General features: G+C 38.4%; 1 protein-coding gene across 6 annotated transcripts in view; it reads left to right on the forward strand.

Moving 5' to 3' along the window:
* POC1A (POC1 centriolar protein A) overlaps positions 1 to 22,288 on the forward strand; it is a 253,097-nt gene extending 230,809 nt beyond the window's left edge. For 2 of the 6 annotated variants that reach the window (XM_069095573.1, XM_069095571.1), the window contains one exon: positions 6,420 to 6,788. In XM_069095573.1, coding sequence (XP_068951674.1) covers positions 6,420 to 6,557 — 138 coding nt within the window. In that variant the 3' untranslated portion in view covers positions 6,558 to 6,788. Of the gene's footprint in view, positions 1 to 6,419; positions 6,790 to 22,045 lie in introns of those variants that run through there. The other 4 variants (XM_069095575.1, XM_069095572.1, XM_069095574.1 and 1 more) reach the window with 3 other exon arrangements.

Genomic DNA, 22,288 nt, shown 5'->3' on the forward strand with positions numbered 1-22,288 from the left:
AACGCATTAGTGTTCCAATTTTTCACATTCCTCTCCAGCATTTATCATTTTCCTGTTTTGTCATCTTAGCCAGTCTGGCTGGTGAGATGTGGTATGAGGTCCTTTCTTGAACTAAACTGCCAAGCATTCAAACTCTACTCCAGAGGGCACAACTGTGATGGGCTGGCCACATTGTTCAAATGCCAAATGTACACTTGCCAGAAAGACTATTTTATTTAGAACTCACACAGGGCAAGCTCTCACATGGTGGCCAGAAAAATCAATACAAGGAGGGGCAGCTAACTGGTGCAGTGAATAGAGCACTGGCCCTGGAGTCAGGAGGACCTAAGTTCAAACCCAGCCTCAGACACTTGACAGTTACTATCTGTGTGACCCTGGGCAAGTCACTTAACCCCAATTGCCTTGCAAAAATAAAATTACTCTTAGGGTCTCTCTTAAGAACTTTGGAATTGATTGTGTGACATGGGAGATACTGGCACAGGACTGCCCAACATGGCGTATTCACATCAAAGAAGGTGCTTTGTTCTGTGAGCAGGCAAAATTGAAGTAGCTCAAAAGAAATGTGAGGCATACAGATTTAGAGAACCTACCCTACATGTTCACATGGATTATTTGTGCTGGACCTGTGGCAGAGCATTCTGAGCTCATATTGGTCTGATCAGCCACAGTCAGATGCACTGTAAATGGACTCTACCACAGTGATGTCATTTTGGTCCTCTTCAAGAAAGAATGGAAACAACCAGGTCCAAGACTGGAGCCAGACTTGATGGGAGATTAGAACTGTAGCAGGAAGCTGCAATGAATTCGCATTCACATAGTGTCCTGTCACTTATGACAAGGTCTTAAGCAGCCTAAAGGGAGGGATCTTGAAATGGGATGTTTGATCCCTAGGCCCGATGGTACAGGTTGACTAAAAAGCTAAATTGGATTATATATAGTATCCATCTTTCCTTTTGGATCATCTCAAAGACTGAAAAGGTGGAATTGGTCTTAACCATTCAAATTAGTTTTTACCTCATTCAGATTCTAAACTTAGAAAGAGATATGATAAAAGTAGCACTTTGTGTTGTTGAATCATATGAGTTATCTTTTGAGAGAATGGTGTTCAGTGCCCTCTCCTAGGATTCCATTACTAGATAGACCTCAGTGCCTTATTAGTTCACCTAGTGGTGTGTACCAAAGGGACTCCATTAGAAATTTCTCTTCCTTTAAAAAAAGATCTGTCTGAAATGATCCCCAGAACTATATGTGACTATGGGACACTGTCCTAAGCCTCTTGACAAATAGGGAATCATGAAAAGAAAAATTTCTATTTGTAGTGTTAAGGGTCTTCAGAGCAAGGTTACACAGAAGAGATAGGATTTGAACCCAGATCTTCTGAATCACTCTTTTCACTGTTCCATGTATCTTTAGGACAAAGGCCAATAAAAAGTATTATTTAAATAGCTAACTCATTTGAAAAGTGTTGGTATGCTTTCTTTACTTTTTGTTATACTTTCTTTAAAAAAAAAAAATGAAAGCTTATTGATATCACCTCCAAACCAATTTATAGTAATGGTGTGTCTGTCTGTCAAAGGACTGGGAAAGAGCTGGCATGTGGAACCACAACACTAACTTCTGGTTCTTTGATGACTTTAAGAAGATTCTTTTGAGCTTGTGTCTTAACAGAATTCAGTGCCAGTTGCTCTACAAGCTAAAATTTGGGTTTCTCAATTTCTGGTTTCATCTTGAAGACTGAGTTTTCACAGTATTCCTAGCCATCGAGTGAAAACCTCCATAATGACTTCTGTTCTCTTTGAGAGGAAGAGACTGCTTCAGAGTTCTTTAAATGGAATTGTGGAGCCCACTTTGGTTAATAGCTTAAAGGTAGAAGAGGTTTACAGTTTCTCTTTACAAATGGACTCTTGTTATGTGTTCAAAAAGTCGGAAATGCTTCCATGTGTGTTTGAATGCTTCAGTTGGAGACTGGCATTTCACCATTACCTATGAGGCAAAACAGATGGTTTCCATTGTCTATGGAAACAGCTTGTCAGCCCCTGGCCTAGAGGCCTTTGGATATATGTAGCACCTCTCGCTTTGGGAGTTAACTCTTAAAGTAGACAATGGAATGATACCAGGCTCTATAAACAGTTGGTAGCTTTTCTCAGTGGTCTCTATACACAGCCACACACACATATTCATATGTTCTTTGCCTGGATCTCATATAATTTTAAGAAATTGTGAAAGTTTGGGGTATTTATGCTTTGGTCTTATGATTCAGAATTAATTATAAATAAGTAGTCCCTCTTTGGGTAGTTGATCACCCACTGGACCAGGCTGCCTCTGCCTTTCTGGCACCTCAGCTTCTTACCCTTCACCTTATAGGTTGTTTCTTCTAACTCCAGTCCCTACTTCTTGAATTTTAGTGACCAAATAAGCAACTTAGGAGCCTGTTTTTCATTCTTTCCTCATTCATGCTTAACCCTTTGGCATCAGTAGTCTGACCTTCTAAGGGTGTTGATCCTACAAAGCATGGGCAAACATTTAAGGATTGGTCTCTGGAAGCACAGATGTCTAGGGACATGAATCAAAGCATACTTAGAACTGCTCTGGAAATGGAGCTACATCATCAGGAGCCACAAGCCTCATTTGGAGTTTAGATAAGCCAAAGGGGGATGTATATGTTTTTATGTGTCCCTTGAACACATATGCATACATGCATATATATATATAAAAGAAGATGGCCCAAAAAAGCCCCCCAAATGGACACAGTAATGAAAAGTAGGGTGGAAAGAACAAGAAAAAATGTAGGGCCAAGCAGAATCAAAGGAAGGTGAGGCCTAGAGGAGGCAGGTCAGTGTGGCTCCAAGAAGAGACACACCCAGGAAAGGACCCTGGATCAAGGAGGATAATAAGTAACTAGGTGACAGCAAGTGGGAGAATATTTGAGAAGCAAAGGGGAGGAGTGTGAGTCAAAAGAGAAATGAGAAGGGGAAAGCAATGTAAAGGGTTTAAAAGTATATGAAGAAAAAAGATCTGCAAAAGAAATGTACTTTTATCTTGTACAGTTACCTTGATGAAGACTGAAGAAAACTATGTTATTAGAATGGCCATGTATTAGGCAAATTGCACCCGGTTTAGGATATTGATTTTAGCTATTTCTGGAAGAATGGGAAGAAAACTATTACTTTGGCTTTTTGAATATAGATTTTACTTTGTTCAGCCAAAGGACCACCATAGTAACCTAATTGTTCTTCTCATGTGCCCCTGAAAAGCACTTAGTGATTTTCATTCTATTCACATATCAGAGATGAGATGGTCTATCTTTTTAAAAGAAGACAGCACGATATAATAGATCACTGTACTTGGGAGGCAGGAGACCTGGGATTGATCCTCACTTTCCCTGTTAGCTCTGTGATATTAGACAAGTCATTTCCTCTAGGCCTCAGTTTCCTCTTCTGCAATTTTATTTGTACTGCCTATATCACAGGGCTTTTGTGAAAAGGATGTAAGATAACTGGATAAAGTTCCACAGAAATATCCGTTTCTTAATCTTATAATGAATGCCCAGACCCCAGGGAGGATGGCCCAGGCTTGTTCTTCAGGGTGCAATGGAAGAGTACTAGATGTAGAGTCAAAGGAACTAAGTTCAAATCCCAACTCTGAGAGACCTTGGGTAAATGATCTAACCTTCCTGTGCCTCAGTTTCCTTATCTGCAAAATGCGAAGGCTGGACTAGATGGCCTCTGATGTCCTTTATAGTTCTACATCTGTGGCCCAATAGATGAGGAATCTGGAGATCATATTCAACTTAAATAGCCCCTTGTTTTTTCCAGTACATATTATTATATAAACTGCATTTTATGCAGACTAAAGGTAGGCAAGGTACTCCATCAGGAAGCTCAGAAGCAACTTAGGGGAACACATACCATGCAGGGAAGATACATTTTCAGATATGGCCAGTGTTTTGATTTTTTTTTTTTGCTTGATCATCCTTATTCCAAGGGGGAGTTCTGAGGCAGGGTGTTTTCAGTTGTAAGTGACTTCTTTTTAATCAATAAAGCATTTAAAAAAATATATAATTCCAAACTTTTTTGATGCATTGGATAATTTTGCTGAACTGCTTTTTTCTCTTTTTGTTTCTGAGGAGGGATGGCTCTCTGGGAAAGTAAGGGGAACAGATACATTGGGAAATGTAGTTGATGTAAAAACAAGATATCAATGAAATAAATTATTTTTTCTAAAAAATAAAAGAAGTCATAATTTTCTGGAAGGCAGAAATTGGGACATTCATATGTTTCTCATCTCCCATTCAGCATCTAATATGATGTGCATATAGGCAGTTTTTTTAATGAATAAATATAGGAAGAGGGAGGTGGTACTATAAGTTGGTAACATTTTATTTCATTTTCAAAATCAAACAATTTTGAGTAGTAACTTTTTAGTAGTCATTTTCCCAGTTGTGTTCCTGACCTAGCTATGGGAGTAGGTTATTCCTGACTAGAAGGTTGGGGAGGGTCACGTACAGCTCCCCTTATGTGGGTTTAAATGGTACATCTTTGGGTGTCACTCTAATTCTTGGGAAATCATAAAAAAACCTTTTACATTCAGTTCAGAAGGTCCTTTGGTGTGTTATGTAAAATGTCTTGCACTTCTCGAACACCAAGTAAAATAAAAGCTTACCATGTTAATTTTATCCTGATGAGAGGTAGGTCACAATGTCTTCTTTCCCTGGAGAGGGGAAATTATGGTATGACTAAAATACCATTGTTCCACAGCTCCTAGGATGTTTTGCTTTTGAGACCTCTAGAGAATGAGTCATGATAAAAATATACAGGCTCCCCCCACACCCCTCTCCACTCACAAACTTAAGTTTGCCATTGAATGCAGCCTTGTTTCCCAGTTAAGACAAAACCAAATTGATGTCAAAAGCTTAAGTATCCCTCCCCCCAAAAAAATACTGTTTTGAGATGATCTTGCCTGTCTCTTCCTTCCAGATGTTACATTCACTAATCTAATTCTATCTGAAGTGGCTATCCCGTTCCCCTGATCCCAGAAGGAATTCCTCCTAGTTGTTAGATGTAATAGATGACATTACTAAGCAGAAAGCTAGGTCACTTGGGAATTTTTTTTTGTTCCTCTAAGCTGTTCTTATCTTTTTTGAACTTCAATAGCCTCAATCTGTTTATCAATCTGTATTTGGCATTCCATTGGTAGGCCCATTCCTTTACACCTTAATATTTCTCCAATGCTGGCAACTATCCCCCCTCCAAAATTCTGATGTCTGAAATTCCTTTCTGACCACAGCTTACATCTCACTCACTTCTTTACTTATCTCAAATCTCTTCATACTTGTGATTACTTCTGGCCTCTTGAGCCTTCCCCCTGTCCTGTTCTGTCACTGCCAATTTGTCTTTACTTTCTTTTCTGCCCAGTCTAGACCTTGTGGCTCAGCATGCACCACTGTGTCTATTCCAGAACTTGTTCTGTTCACCTCACATTCCTTTCACTTACCTCGTACTTTTAGAAGATAGTTTTGGCTTCTACTTCTCTCATGATATCAAGGCCATCTGTCCTTAACTCCTTAAACTCTTTGCCTCCACACTTTGCAGTTCCTCTCTATTTGCAGTTCTTCTCTTCCAAGGAGATGATCTTCCTTCTTTCCAAAGCTAACTCCTCCATCTGGGTTCTTGATTCCATATTCTCCCACTTCCTTCAGGATTTCTTTCATCAGGCATTCATTCTCTACTTCTTGCATTTTCAATCTCTTCCTCTCTGGTGACTCTTTCCCTTCTGTTTAGAAACATTCTCTGGTCTATCCTCTCCAAAATGAAAAAGAAAAACATTTTCTTCCAATCCTTACCCCTTTCTCGAGCTATTATTCTTACTCCTTCCTTTTATTATTAGACTTCTTGAAAAAATAGTGTACAAATCATCCAAATTTATTTTTATTTTTGCTTATCTATGTGTGTGTTGTTTTCCCTAAGTGAAAAGTAAGATCCTTGAAGTTACCCTCAAGGACTATTTCTTTTCTGTCTTCATATCCCCACCTCTTAGTACAGAGCCTGGAATACAACAGTGCATAAACAAAGCTTGCCAGATGTCATATTCTTTCACTTCCTTAGGCTCAGTCCTTGTCATCTTGCTTCATCAAATGCTTTCTTAAAGGCAAATTAATCCCAAATCCAGCGGCCTTTTCTTAGTCCCCTTCCTTCTTAGCCTTGTGGTGGCATTGGACCCTTGGAACTACATCTTGATCCTGGATGCTTCTTTTGCCTCACTTTCAGTGACATTGAACTCTTGGGATTGACCTCCTACCTTCTGACCTCTTTGGATTGACCTTTCCTGTCTATTTCCCTCACTTCTGTGCCTCCCTCCCCCAGTGTAGGAGTCCCCTAAGGCTCTGTCCTTGTGCCCTCTCTTCTCTGTTCTCTTTACAGCCTCTCCCTTGGCAAGCTGCCCTGCTCCCCCAACTTCAGCTGCTAACCTGTATGGGAGCAAACACCGCGGAACGCAGCAAGAAGGATTCAGCACAAGAACTTTCACTGCACTTTGTGTATTCTCTCATAGTACGGTGATTAGTGCCACATCTAGATTACAAATTCTTTAGCATTTCTTTGTCAAAAAAATGAATATATTTGTTTGCTGGGGAAAAAATGAATATACTTGAATTAAGCTGAATCTCTTCTTTCATCTGACCAAAGCCTATCACTTTGCTTCAGGGCCTTGAGAGTGCTGTGCAGTCCCGTGCAGCTTCCCCAGACCTTGTTTTTAATTTCAAAGTGACTTTTTTTCCGATTTGCCCATGATACTCTTGCCTATCTAATGTGTGATAAAGAAAATTCACATTCTGATATCTGCCAAGGTGAGATGAAATTAAAATAAATATTCTGCAAAAACACCATCTGCTGTATTCCAAAGCCAAATATAAAGGCGGTTTCGATTATTTAGTGTTTTGTTTTGTTTTTCTAAGCCATGGCCTCCATCAGCTGATGGCAAATTAAAGTTAATGCTAAGTAAAAAAGAATGAAGTCTTTAGAGAATGTGGCTAAAAATTTAATGCCCAGGGGCATGCTATCATTCACGTGTTTTCATGCTGATGAATTCTTTGATCAAGGACACTGGTTGGAGAAATTGATGGCCAGTATGATATTTGGCAATACTTCATTGTGATTCTGATTCTTGTCAGCCATAATGAATTAAGTCAGATGTCAGGCTTAGAGGAACAGAGGCCACCATTTCAAGCTGCAGCAGTATGATGATCATTTGGCAGTGTTTTTAAATAATCATTGCTGAGCTTCATGTTATTAATTTTCAAGGATGTCTGCTTTAAAATGTTTCCTGGTTTCTTATAGCATAATTATTAAATTAGCCAGACTAAGGAAGTGAGTGACATTAATGTCCTCAAAAGCAGAAATGAGGGAAGTAATTGTCTTTCTGCTCTTGACTTTAGTTCCTTTGTGGAATCCCTTGAATTAAGATGTGAGCATTGCTTTTCCATTTGTTTCCTTTAAATCATTTTTCCTGTAATGTGATTATTTCAGGGAATTTTATTTATAATAATTGAAAGTTAATACGTATGTGTTAAGCTAAAATCCAAACAGAGAGCCAACTCCTGCTCAAACTTGTTTTGTAACTTCTACAAAATGGGAATTTCTGAATGAAAAGATACTTACTTTGAAGATAGCATTTATAGAACCATTAGTAAATGTACTTGCTGTGTGTCCTTAATACTATTCTTCCTCTTCATCCTAAACATCTGCTGAAGTGAATACATAGTAGTGAATGTGTGTCCTTAATACTATTCTTCCTCTTCATCCTAAACATCTACTGAAGTGAATACATTGCTCTTTTAGTAGACAGACCCGAAGATGAGTTAGGGTAGGAAGTACCATGGAGAATGACATTAGAATTGATTGAATTTGATGATCTGGAACAGCAACAAAAAGCTTATCACATACAAATAATATACCATTGAACATGCCATAGTTAAATGCCATTAAAGTTAAAGAACATTTCCCTCCTTCCTGTTAATCAAGAAACAAACTTTTTCAAATGTATAGATAGGGGTATGAGCTCTTTTTGGAAGTTGGTTGGGAAATATATTGTCTAAAAAGACAGTGTATCAAATTTAACTCCTTTTTCTCCCCCACCCCCTCCAATGAATTAAATGAATTGCAAAACTGAAGAGTCCCAGGTAACCCAGGATCAAAAAAGGAGCCAGGTAATGTGCTACCATGGATGTGAATGGGAGTGTCCCCTTCAATGAGATACTTCCATTTAGGGATGCAAGACTGCTCTCAGTGCAAAATTGCAAAGGTATCTTTTGGTATGGTTTAGCCATTATCTATCCCACCCTCAGCTAGTGATTGGAGAAAATCTTTGGGAAAGAACCAGAGGGAACTCTCTTCCTAAAGAAAGTATTTGAGAAGTAATTCGAATCATGATCTAAAAGGATATAAACCAAATGTCAAGTTGGATTAGATATCTGAATTAGATTTCTACAGAGCACCAAAATGCAAAGAACTGAGATGGAAGTGGGAAGTCAGCTACCAAAGCATTAGGAGACAATATACAAGGATTCAGCTCCCTATCTTTTATACCAACAGTGTGCATTTTCTGCCACTGCCTTCCACTTTCATGTCAGTGTGGTTACAATATTTGCCCTTAACTCAGCTACATCTTTAAGGCAGTGGGCCCAAGCAATATACTTTAGTCATGGAGGAATGAAATAAAATTCATGAAGGCCAAGGGCAGAGCAATTAGCTAGAAAAGAAAGCCAAACTGCTCAAATATCAGCTGAAGGAAAGAACACTGTGTGTGTATGTGTGTGTACATACATATATGATATGAGGGTTCACAATGGACTATAAGGTGACTATGAGTTCACTGAGGAAGAATGACAGGAACAGTCTTTTGAATAGAAATAGGAACATAGCAGAGCCAAGATGGTGGAGTAAAAGCAGGAACTTGCTTGAGCTCATCCTCCCAATCACCTCCAAATACCAGTAAAAAATGACTCTAAACAAATTTTGGAGTTACAGAACCCACAAAATGATAGAGTAAAACACGTCTCCAATAGAAGACAGCCTGGAAGGCAAGCAGGTGGGGTCTATTGCACCTGGATGGGAGCAGAGCACAGTCCAGCATGGGCCATACCAGCCCAGACTGGGCTGGAGCAGACCTTAGGGGACTGAAGCACTGGCAGCTGTAGTGGTTTCCAGACTTCTCACCCTATAAACGCCAAAGACAAAGTAGAAGGTCAGTGGGGAAACTCTGTTGGACCTAAGTGAGAGAAGAGCATGTTCTGGCCCCAGCCCCAGGGTGGCAGAGGTGGTGTCAGCAGTGACTATTTCCAGACCTCCAAACCCACAGATGGTGGGGAGATCAAGCAGCTGATCAAAGGGCAGTTACAAAGATCTCTTTGCTGGTACTGAGGCTGGATTCTCTTGCTTTGCCCTCCTTGGATCTGGGTTGCAGTCTTGGGTGGCAGTCCTGGGGTGAGGGGGAGCACTGGCATTGCAGAGCTTGTGGTGGCTGTGGAGAGGGAGTCCTCATATTTCCTAGGCAGAAAAGAGTCATTCACAGACCAGACCACAGTCCAGGAGAGGAGTAAACACCTCTCTTTTAATCATATCTCTTTGGAAAAATGAAAATTTACAGGTGCCAAGAAGTATCTCTGACAACAGCTGCACAAAACCCCGGAAATTTAGGACAGAGCACTCTCCACTCTGGAAGCAGAGACCTACCTTGGCAAAGAGCTCAAAAGTCAAGTAATTGCTGGGAAAATGAACAGAGGGGGAAAAAAATCAGACCATAGAATCTTTCTTTGGTGACAAAGAAGAACAAATCATACAACCAGAAGACAACGAAGTCAAAACTGTTGCATCAAAGCCTCCAAGAAAAATATGAATTGGTTGCAGGCCATGGAGCTCAAAAAAGGATCTTGAAAATCAAGTAAGAGAAGTAGAGGAAAAATTGGGAAGAGAAATGAGAGTGATGCAAGAAATCATTAAATGAGCCAACAGCTTGCTAAAGGAGACCCAAAAAAATACTGAAGAAAATAACACCTTAAAAAATAGAGTAACTCAAATGGCAAAAGAGGTCCAAAAATCCTTAAGGAAAAGAATACCTTAAAAAAGCAGAATTAGCCAAATGGAAAAGGAGGTTCAAAAGCTCACTGAAGAAAATAATTCCTTCAAAATTAGAATGGAGCAACTGGAAGCTAATGACTTTATGAGAAATCAAAATATTATCAGACACATCCAAAAGAATGAAAAAAAAAGAAAACAATGTGAAATATCTCATCGGAAAAACAACTGACCTGGAAAATAGATCCAGGAGAGATAATTAAGAAATTATAGACTACCTGAAAGCCATGATCAAAAAAAGAGCCTAGACATCATCTTTCAAGAAATTATTAAGAAAAACTGCCCTGATATTCTAGAACCAGAGGGTAAAATAGAAATTGAAAGAATTCACCAATCACCTCTTTAAAAAGTTCCCAAAAAGAAAACTCCTAGGAATATTATAGTCAAATTCCAGAGTTCCCAGATCAAGGAGAAAATATTACAAGCAGTCAGGAAGAAACAATTCGAGTATTGTGGAAACACAATCAGGATAACACAAGATCAGCTTCTGCATTAAGGGATGAAAGGGCTTGGAATATGATATTCCAGAGGTCAAAGGATCTAGAATTAAAACCAAGGATCACCTACCCAGCAAAACTGAGTATAATACTTCAAAGGAAATTATAAATATTCAATGAAATAGAGGACTTTCAAGCATTCTTGATGAAAAGACCAGAACTGAACAGAAAATTTGACTTTCAAATACAAGAATCAAGAGAAGCACAAAAAGGTATACAGGAAAGAGAAATCATAAGGAACTTTATTAAAATTGAACTGTTCACATTCCTACATGGAGAAATGATATTTGTAACTCATGAGACCTTTCTCAATATTAGAATAGTTGAAGGGAATATACATACATACATATAATATCCTGATATATATAAGGATATATATGTGTTTGTATGTGTGTGTGTGTGTGTGTGTGGAGAGAGAGAGAGAGGGAACAGGGTGAGTTGAATATGAAGGGATGATATCTAAAAAATAAAATTAAGGAGTGAAGGAGATATATTGGGAGGAGAAAGGGAGAGATAGAATGGGGTAAATTATCTCACATTAAAAAGGCTAGAGAAAGCAGTTACAATGGAGGAGAAGAGCAGGGAGGTGAAAGGGAATGAGTCAACCTTACTCTCATTGGATTTGGCTTAAGGAGGGAATAACATACACACTCAATTGAGTATCTTACCTTCCAGGAAAGTGGGGGGGGGGGGGTGGAGATGATAGAAGGGAGGGCAGATTGGGAGAGGGAGTAATCAGAAACAAACACTTTTGAAAAGGGACAGGGGCAAAGTAGAAAATAGAATAAATGGGGGAGTGGGATAGAATGGAGGGAAATATAATCAGTCTTTCACACTATGAATACTATGGAAATGTCTTGCATAAGTACACATGTATAGCCTATATTGAATTGCTTGTCTTCTCAACGGGGGTGGGTGAGGAGGGGAGAAGGGAGATAATCTGGAACTCAAAGTTTTAAAAACAAATGTTAAAAAATTGTTTTTACATGCAATTGGGAAATAAAATATACAGGCAATGGGGTATGGAAATCCATCTTGCCCTACTAGAAAGTAAAGGATAAGGGGATAAGAGGGGATAGAAGAGAGGGCAGACTGGAGGAAGGAGTAATCAGTACGCTTGCCATCTTGGGGTGGGGATGGGGAGAGATGGGAATAAAATTTGGAACTCAAAATCTTGTGGAAATGAATGTTGAAAACTAACAATAAATAAATAAATAATAGAAGAAAAAAAAATAGGAACCTATCTTGTACAAACCAGGAAGGAATCTTCATCTCCTGTTTGACCTGATTAGACCTTGATTGGGTCTTAACTAGGGGCATTTCAGGGTTCAACATATTGGAGTTGAGCACCACTAAGACACATAATTGTTAGAAAATGAGAATTTTAAAGATAGATGTGAGACTGTTTCATTTAGAGAAGAGAAAGGAGAAGATTAATTTAAAAACAATCTGTAAGGGCACCATACCAGATTTCTACTAGCTCTTTCCCATCTTTCCTCTATTAAAAGAACAGAAATAGAGTTAAATGAGAACAGTTTTTTATTTCAATCAGTAAACCTTTATTAACCTCCTGCTATGTACTAGGCACTGTGCTAAGCACTGTGGATACAAAAAGAGGCAAAAGACCTGCCATCAGGACATATCATCTCCTGGGGGAGACAACAAGCAAACAACTATATGCATTCTATACAGTATAAGTAGGAAATTTATAAAAAAAAAATAAATAGGAAACAGAGGAAAGGTACTAGAATTAAGTGGGATTGAGAAAGCTTTCCTGTTGAAGATGGGATTTTAATTGGGACTTAAAGGAAGCCAAGGAAACTAGGAGATAGAGATGAGAAGGGAGAACATTCCACACATGGGGAACAGACAGAGAAAATTTTCAGAGCCATGCATCTGATTTGATAGAAGAAAAAAAAATTTGAGAGAAGAGGAATAGAAAGATGACAGAATCTTCTCAAGTGTCCTTTTTCTAATAGAATGGATCAGTGTCATGCTCTCAGAGCTTGTGTCTTTCGCTGTAAAATGAGAGAGGCTAGAACTTCCAACTCTGGTATTCTATGACTAACTCATATCTGGGAAGGTTTAAGGATTATTCTGCATCCCTCCAAGCTGTTAAGGGTCTGTGATTCCTCTCCATTCTTCCCAATCCCCACTTCACTTCTATTTAAAAAATTAATAATCAGGAGGCCCACACCACATTTTCCATTATTGATCACTAATTATGCCTCTGTGTCTCACTCACCATGTATGCTGTTGGATTATGGAGAATTCATGGCTCCCTCAGTTGATAATATCTACCATGTTTATGCTGGACTACTCTGTGCAGTTATCTAGGACTCCAGAGGACTCTGGGCTCTAATAGAAAGAAGCAGTTGCTGTTCCTTTCCTCAGTGTTGAAGTAGAAGCCAAAGTAAATTGAGTTCTGTTGACTGATAATCCATTTGGAAAGTTTTTGTTCCCTTTTTAACTACAAATATATTGAAAAGGGAAGGTCATGTTAAAAGCCTGGTTACAAAGGCCTCTGAAGGTTTGTTTTTAAGCAGTAGGATACAGATATTCTACTTTAATCTCAGACAATAGTGGTATTGTCTCCAGGTTCCAGTGGCCCTAGAGCAGCAAGAGAAGGCACTTGTAGGATGTCCAAGTGCTGAGCATGATGAGCACTAGTTAAGAAGACAGAACACTTAGGGTTTCCTTTTGGTGGGAAATAGCAAGGATCTGTGAAACATCTGTCTGTACAGAGCACAGTAATGGATCTTGCTGCTGCCCCTAGAAGATGCCCCAGGAGAGTCAGCCTGAGACAGTGGCTAGAGGAATGGACCTGGAGTGACCTGGACTTAGGTTCAGGTCCTGCCCTTCACACTAGCTGTGTGAACCTGGGCAAGTCATAACACTTCTCTGAGCCTCACTTTGCTCATCCATAAAATAGAGATAACAGCACCACCTCCCTCTCAGGTTATTGTGAAGATCAAGTGAGATAATGTTTGTAAATCACTTTGCAGGTCTTAAAACATTATGTAAATGTGAGCTGTTATTATTAAACTAACTTTCCCTTGATATGGACAGGTATAAAAAGGAGTAACTGAAAAGTGTGTAACATCACATGGATTAATCAGTCAATCAGTCAATATTTACTAAGTGCCAGTTATGTTTCAGGCCTGGATTAAGTTTATGTTTAGAGGTGGGACCAAGAAAAATATTAAGGACTTGGATTTAAAGCTAAAAGTGACTTAAAATCCATCGAATGCAACCCCCTCATTTTAGAGATAGGGAAACTGAGACTCAAAGAGGTTAATGAACTTAACCAAGGTTACAAGGCTCATAATTATCTGAATCAGGATTTGAACTCAGGTTTTCCTCAGTTCCTTTGAACTTGGGGTAGCTAGGTGATACAGTTTACTAGTCCTGGAGTCACAAAAATTCCACTTCCTGAGTTCAAATCTGGCCTTAGAAACTAGCTGTGTGACCCTGGGCAAGTCACTTAAGTGTGTTTGCCTTAGTTTCCTCATCTGGATGAGGAAATGAGCTGAAGAAGGAAATGGCAAATCACTAGTTTCTTTGCCAAGAAAACCCCAAATGGGGTCATGAAGAATCAAACATGACTGAAAAGACTGAACAACTTACTGACCCCAAGGGTTCTGTCCACTACACCATCTGGCTGCCTTAGCTTCCAATTGCAAATTGGCTTTGTATATAAAATTTTAGTACTCAAAATCAGTATCTAGGACTACCTTTCTCTCTACCTTCTTAAAACTTGTTGCATGCAGATGTTCCTATTTACCTTTACCTCTAGAGTAGCCACTCTTGGGGATTGACTCCTGCCCTAGTAGGAAACATGTAAAAACTTCCAGGTTTATGGAAACCTATTTCATTGTCAAGATCCTTTTTGCTCTTCATACATAATTGTCCTTCTTGAAGTTCCTGAACTTTTCTGCTCAGATTCTCCTCGGATTTTGGAGCATTTGCCTGCTTTGACCTCTGGTGTGTGTTTAGTTATTTGATCTTTCCCTGATTTGCTAGACTTTTGACTTTCCTACTCAGATTTAACCTATTTCTTTGCTCTGACCTTTGGTTTACACTCCAAACTGTGTGCCTCTTTCCAGACTTTAGCTGTATTTTAACCGAGGGCTTCTAGACACAGCCATGGATGGTAGTACACTACATTGCTCCTCTGTTCTTTGCTCTGTTCTCCTGGCCCCAGCCCTTTACCCTATATCTGTAACCCACTGGGACAGTTGCTGTGACCCATTTGTTGATAGTCAAAATCAGAAGACATCATTTAAGTATGTCACTAGCTTCTCAGAAAGAATAATTATAATATTTGGACCTAGGTGTATCTGTCATTGACTTAAGACCAAGTAAAAGTTTCCATATTCAACAGGGAAGAGCCATTCACAAAATAATGACTTGAGTTGTTCCACACCCCCTCAACCTCCACCCCAGTCCCACTTGGATTCACATAAGAATTGTGAGACCCTGTGCTATCGTTATTAATATGGAGAAAGTGTTGGCTGAGCTAGATTCCTGCTAGGAAATTCAAAAATGTGTAGTTGTAACCGTCTTATGGAAATTTTGATCCATTCCCATTGACTTTCCAACACTACGGATTATAATGAAGTCAGATGACTTTATTTCCCACATATAAGTGGTAAACATTGTCCCCAGAAATGTCAACAGGCCCGTCTATCCATTTGTTTATTGGTCTTCTCTGCTGGGAAGGAACGCTAGCCCCTGTTTGTAGATATACTGATCTTAAATATGAAGAGCTTGGTCCAGAAAGTCAAATTCTTTCCTTCCATCTGTCCTTACCAGGAGTACAGGAAGAGTAGGTGGACTTGTAGGCTTTCCTTATAATAGAACTAATGACTCTCCTGAATCCCCTGTAGGAATTCATACTTTCTTAGACAACCACCCAACATGGAGTTCTTCCCCCTTTCTTGTCTATGTTTGTGCTTTCTTTTCCCTTCCAATTTGCTACTAGACCTAGACCAGTTTCTCCAAATTTCACTTAACATTTGTTTCACCTTAGTGACCTTGTCTCTCTTTCCCTCCTTCAAAAGGGTTGAGCTAATAATGTGGTAGGTTGCACCTTGATACTCTAAAATAGGTAATATGTTTCTCTTTAAAGGAATTTTACTTTGAAATATTTAATGCTTTGATATAAAGGGGAGAAATGAGCAATGTGGAAAACAAAACAATGCTCAAGCAATGTGTGAGGCTCCATGTGGGTTTGGCCAGAACTTAATGCCCTTTAGAGGCCCACCACAGTATCATTGACTCCTAACTGTAGAGCCAGAAAGGGCATCTAGTCCAACCCCCCCCCCACACACACACACCCCTTTCCACATGAGGAGGCTAAGGGTAAGTAACTTGCTCAGGGTCACAGAAATGATGAGGAGTAGAGCCAGGTCTTGTGGATGAATTCAAGTTGAACACTGTCCACAAGCCACTGTTGGCCCCTTGGAAACTGACTCCTTTTGGAAAGGTGGGAAGTTTAATCATGATTATGGTTTTCCTGTCTCACAGTTAATAGCCCTGGAGCTGCCACTGTCAGGCAGCAAGGGTTATCAGCTACAGGTTTCCCAAGCCTTGATCACTTTGGCCAGTTCTTTTTCTGGCTGGGCTAAGACTCCTTCTTCCTTCTCATAAATGACTTGTGCAGACTATTGTAGCACATTGGGTGTGTTTGTTCTGTGACCTGAAACTCTTAACACTAGGTGAACTGTTTAGCGTATTCAACTCTTCCACAGCCAGCTAGCTATTGGATCAAACACACTGGGAACAGGCACTATAAGCTTTGGGTTTTGTGGGAAGTTTATAGCCTGGGCATAAGGTCATGAAATTTTATCTGGCTTGGGGGACCAGGGTGTTTCTTGGTTTCATTAAATATGTGAATAGGAAGCTTCCTTAGCACAGCACAGAGAAGCTTTCTTGCATACATGGGGACCCAATACAGTACTGCTGACGGGGGCCAAACTCCTGGGAAAAACAGCAAATTAAATAGCAATTTTTTTGTTTGTTGAAGAGTGTGGGGTCTTAAGTAGAATCCTTTCTAAACCCAGATATTGTATTCTCATTTAACCTAGAGTCTTCATAGGTTTCTGATTCACTCTTGATAGCCCTGGGAAAGGAGAACTTTTCCTTGAATCGATAAATCATTTTGGTTCCTTTTGTGCAAGTAAGTCAGTATTCAGAGCTATTCCATGTGGGCTAAAATATTCATAGATACTTCAACATAGCAATGAACTGGTTTTTGAGTATGAAAAATTTAGAGAAGCATGGAAAGATTTATGTGAACTTGAATAGAGGATTAAGCAGAACCAGTAAAACAGTATACACAATTAAAACAATGTAAATGAAAGAAGAGTAACAACAAAAGGAACAAAAATATATGTTTTGTAATTATAATGACCAAGATTGGAAAAAGGAGAGATTAGAAAATGGATGTAAACATAGGCTATATCACTGGACTCCTGTGGGCTTATTAGTGATAATGAACAGCCTTTTTTGTCTTTCATTTTTATCCTTTGTTACAAGGAATGTAATGTAACATTTTAAAAAAGAGCAATAAAAATGTTAAATGTTATTAAAAGAAAAAAAAAGAAGCAGCAAGAATGTCTCACTTGTCTCACTTCCATGTCCAAGTGCCATGGCCTTATGGCTCTGTAGTGGGTTCCCCATTCAAGTTTCCAGGAGGGTGAAACTTGCTGCTGGCCCAGCTTTTCTGCTGACGTCTTTCAACTCAAGGACAATTTTGATGACACAGCAAAAAGAAAACCGTGTATTTTTAACATGGTTGCCATGTAATTATAATTGGTAGAAAGAGAACAGAACAGAGATTAAGCCATTTTTTTCTGGAGATGAGGAGAACATTAGGAAATTTTCTTGGTTGGTAGACTTGGTGAGGTCCATGTGTCATTCCCTTGTCACAAGTCTGGGACTCTATTGTACAAATAGCTGGGGATATGCCTGGACTGAGTATGGATGGGGGTACCTCAGGAGAGAGTGGGGATTTGCATTGAGGAAAAGAGAGGCATAAGCCCAGACCTGTCCTTATTGTTAATCGAGCTAGACAGTATGCAGCCCTGAGCCCTGAGCCTATCATTACTTCTAATGGCAGCATTACCCCAAAGCTCACTGCCCTATTGTTTTATATGTCTTTACTGTTGGACACACTTTACTTTAGTGTACTCAGTGAAGCACCTCACTAAAAAAAATTGTTACATGCTAAATTATAAAATTAAAAACTCCCTGGGCCTCTTTTTTTTTTTTTAAAGCAATCAGGGTTAAGCAACTTGCTCAAGGTTACACGGATAGTTCTTTTTGTGTGGGCGCTGAGTATCTGAGGCTGGAACCAATCCCAGGTCTCCCAATGCTGGGGCCGGCACTCTTACTCACTGTGCCACCTGGCTGCCCCTAAGCAATTGGGGTTAAGTAACTTGCTCAAGGTTACATGGCCAGTTATTTTGTGTGGGTGTTAAGTATCTGAGCCTGGAACTAATCCCAGGTCTCCTGACTCTGGGGCCTGTGCTCTTACAAACTGCGCCACCTGGCCACCCCAGGGCCTCAATTTTACCATATGTAAAGTTAAAAGTTGAAGAGGGGAAGTGAATTAGATAATCTCTAAGGCCCCTTTCAGCTCTCATGTTCTATAGATAGAAACAAAGACAAGGATATATCTCTTTATGCATTTCACAGTGGAGATTTTGGAAGCCAGTAATTCACATACATAAGCTATAAATTTGCTTTAGGTACAATTAGAAATAAATGATTTTCAGTATGATTAAGTCATTTAGATACATTTTGCTTTTAAATCTTTACTGTGGACACAGAATCAAAGAAGGAAAATTGGTGACATTATTTTTAAAAGTTCTTTGTATTAGATTGGCAGCATCCTAGCTTTTGTTTCCAGCATGTTCTAGAATTCCTTTTTTGTGAGGCCTTACCCTATCCAGGTAGCTTTAATGGAATTTGATTGCCCATTGGCAGCAGAGTAAGTGAAATAAATTTAGTCTTTTGATAACAATATTGTTGGCCAGCTGTACTTTTTAATCTAGATGTCCTACATATTGATTTTTTTTTTTACGGACTCTTTGGGTATGTGAATTAACAGGACAGTGACTATAATGGTCCTGACGTACTTTTTGTTTTTCCTGTTGGTAACACAGGGAAATGGTGCAGGTAGGCAACAAGTTGAACTCTAAGTTCAGTGACCACTTGGTTCCAGACAACAGGTGATAAAACACTCTTTCCTTGTGGGAGTGGACTGTGGATACCTAATGTGGAATCTGCTGGTAGATGCTTGCACTGGGTCAGGGGCTTTTGCTTCACTTTCTTTGTTACAAGGAAAGACTATGGGTTCAGGAATAACAGTAGGAAATAGCTGTGGTCTGAATAGGGAAAAGCATCAATAAAATTGTATTGAAAGGTTAGAAAGATTAAAAAACAAAAACCAAGTACATACCAAAAAAAAAAGTATAATAATGTGGTTAGTTTTTTTATGTCAGGTAACAAATTAGTTCAGAAGCTAGTCCATCAAAAATAAAGTGGTAAGAACAAAGGGAATAACTTAGAAATTTCAAAATATTGTGTCTTTATAATTAATCTCAAACTGTTTTTTGCCTCTCCGAATTTGTCGGATAAAATGGTGTAGGCCAAATAGCCTCTTTAAGCCTCAAGAATCACCTCCCTGTATACTATTTATTTGTAATACACTGAGGCTTGGGGTTGTGTCAAGCCTCAGCTGGCCTCAGAGGGAGAAAAATGCTATCTCTAAGGGCTCTTTCACAGTAGATGTCCCTCCTGAGTCATTCAGGGCTCTGACTTTTTGCTTTTGCAGATGTGTTCTCTCTTGTCTTTCTTCTGGACTTTCTTCTCCTCCTCTTCCATCTTTTTAAAGTCTAATCTGCATTATAGTTTTTAAAAGTGAGTCTTTATTGATGTCTTTTTTTTAAATAGTTTCCCCAATATCTCTCCTATTCCTCCTCTTAGAAAGTCTCCCATATAACAAATAGTATTTCTTTTAAGATAAAAAGAAAAGGAAGAGAAAAAAATCAGCACAATCAATACACTGAAAAAATCCCAAAACATTTGCATTGTGTAATACTTATGAACCTCCTTCCTCCACAGAGGGGTGGGTTTGGGGTGTTCTCTTATAATCTCTTCACTTGAATCCTACTTGATCTTTATAATCATATGAGATTCACTTTTGATTTTTGTATGTGTGGTGTTTCTTTCCATTTATATTGTGGTAGTCACTGTGTAAATTATTTTCTTGGCTCTGCATCGGTTAATTTGGAACTTTCCATGCTTCTTTGTATTTATTACATACATCATTACATTCATGTACCACAATTTATTCATTCCCCAATTGATTAGTATCTATTGTTTCAAATTCTTAGCTATTACGAAAAGTGCTACCATAAATATTTTGGTATATATGGGTACTTTCTTCTTTATGGCTACCTATAGCCCAGTAATGTAATCTCTATCAAAAGGAATGGACATTTTGATTATTTTATTTGCATAATTCCAATACTTTCCAAAATGGTTATACCAATTCACAGCTCCACCAACAATGTGCATCCCACAACCCCTTCAATATTCAGTATTGCCATTTTTTGTCATCTTTCCAGTTTGCAGGGTGTGAGGTAAAACTTCAGGATTGTTTTGATTTGCATTTCTCTCAATAGTGATTTGGAACCTTCTTTCATGTGGTTATGAACACTTTGCATTTCTTCTTTTGAGAACCATTTGTTCATATCCTTTGATATATTGAGGAATAGCTATTAGTTTACACATACATACACACACTTATTTATTTTTTGTGTTTATATCTTGAATACCAAACACTTACCAAAGAAATTTAATGTAAATAACTTTTTTATACATCTCCTATCCATAGCTGTAAGAGGTATATGATCTGCTTCTCTTCTAATTTGTTAATAGTATGATCTCTAATATTAATTTGTCTAATCTATTTAGAATGTATTGTGGAAAATTATGTAAAGTTGTTGGTCTAAACTTAATTTCTGCTGGACTGTTTTCCAATTTTTTCAGCAGTTTTTATCAAATAGTGTTTTTTCCTAAATGATTTATATTTTCTGCTGGACAATGGATTACGGAGTTCCACTGTTTCTGACTCCTTTGTCTAGTCTTTTCTATTGATCTACCTGTGTATTTTTTTAACCATACCAGATGACATTGATGACTAATGCTTTATAATATGCTGTCTAGATCTGCCATTCCCCCTTTGTCCCAACTTATTTTATCATGTTCCTTGATATTCTAGATCTTGTGTTTTTCCAAATAAATATTATTATTATATTATTAAGTTTTGTAAAGTATCTCCTTGGTAATTTAATTGGTATACCATTAAAAGTATAAATTCACTTTGGTGGAATTGTTCATTTTTTTATATTGGCATATCCCAGCTCTGAGCACTGAATATTTCTTTAAGGAGCACTTTGTAATTGAATCTATACAAGTTTTGTATGTGTTTGGGATAAACTGATCCCCAGATACTTTATGTATTTTGTAGTTATTTGGAATGAGATTTCCTTTTCTATTATTGTTTCTTGGATTTTATTGTTATTATTATATAGAAATGCAGTAGAGGGTTTATTTTGTAACCTGCAACTTTGCTGAAGCCATTAATTGTCTCAATTAGTATCTTTACTGATTCCCTAGGATTTTTCAAATTTACCATCATATCATTGGCAAGTAAGGATAGTTTTATCTGTTTATCTTTACCTCTCTTTAAGCCTTTAATTTCTTTCTCTTGTCTTATTGCTATTGCTAACATTTCCAGAACTATATCAAATAATAGTGGGGAGAATGAGCCCTCTTGCTTTATTCATGTAGTTATTGGAAAAGATTCTAGTGTATCCCTATTGCATATGATGCTTGCTTTTGGTTTTAGATAATTTTTTTTAGATAGTTATAAAAGGTCCTGCCATGCCTGCACTTTAAAGGGTTTTTAGCATAAATTAGTGTTGTACTTTGTCTAAAGTTTTTCTCCATCTATTGATGATCATGTGGTTTTAGATGTTTTGGTTTTCAATATGATTAGTTCTGTCAATTGTTTTCCTAATGTTGATCCATCCTTACATCCCTAGTATAACTCCAACTTGGTCATAATGAGTAATATCTTGGATTCCTACTCCCTTTTAGTTGATCCAGGACATAACTAGTCACACTGAGTAATATAAAGTTGGTGGGTTGCAAGATATCTGAAATTGTAGCCATGTGCTATAAGAAGATTGAAGCCATCTCAGAACCCTCCAGTGGCAGAGAGTGCTAAGTAAAGTGCTTCCAGGAATGATTAATGCAAGAGTTGAAGTCTGCTGTACCAGAGCAGCTTGATATACTAACTAGACTCCCTAATTCTTCCTTCTCTCCCATTTTGTTGTATAGACTGTTTCTATTCTAGAACAGAGACTGACCCTGACAGAAGACAAACTCAAGCAGTGCTTGGAAAATCAGCAATTAATCATGCAGAGTAAAGCTGAGTGATTTGGAGAAGGCGGCAAAAATCAAGCATGTTAATAGATTTGGGGTATGTGTGTGGGTGTGGGGTGTGTATGTATGTAATGAGGGTCTAATGCATTTGTATTGTGTGAATTATATAAATAAAACTGATATTTTACTCAAATCAAA

Source organism: Petaurus breviceps, unplaced genomic scaffold (assembly GCF_028583685.1).
Source record: "Petaurus breviceps papuanus isolate PSGF00001 unplaced genomic scaffold, PetGlider_PUasm1.0 227, whole genome shotgun sequence".
Lineage (NCBI taxonomy): Eukaryota > Metazoa > Chordata > Mammalia > Diprotodontia > Petauridae > Petaurus > Petaurus breviceps.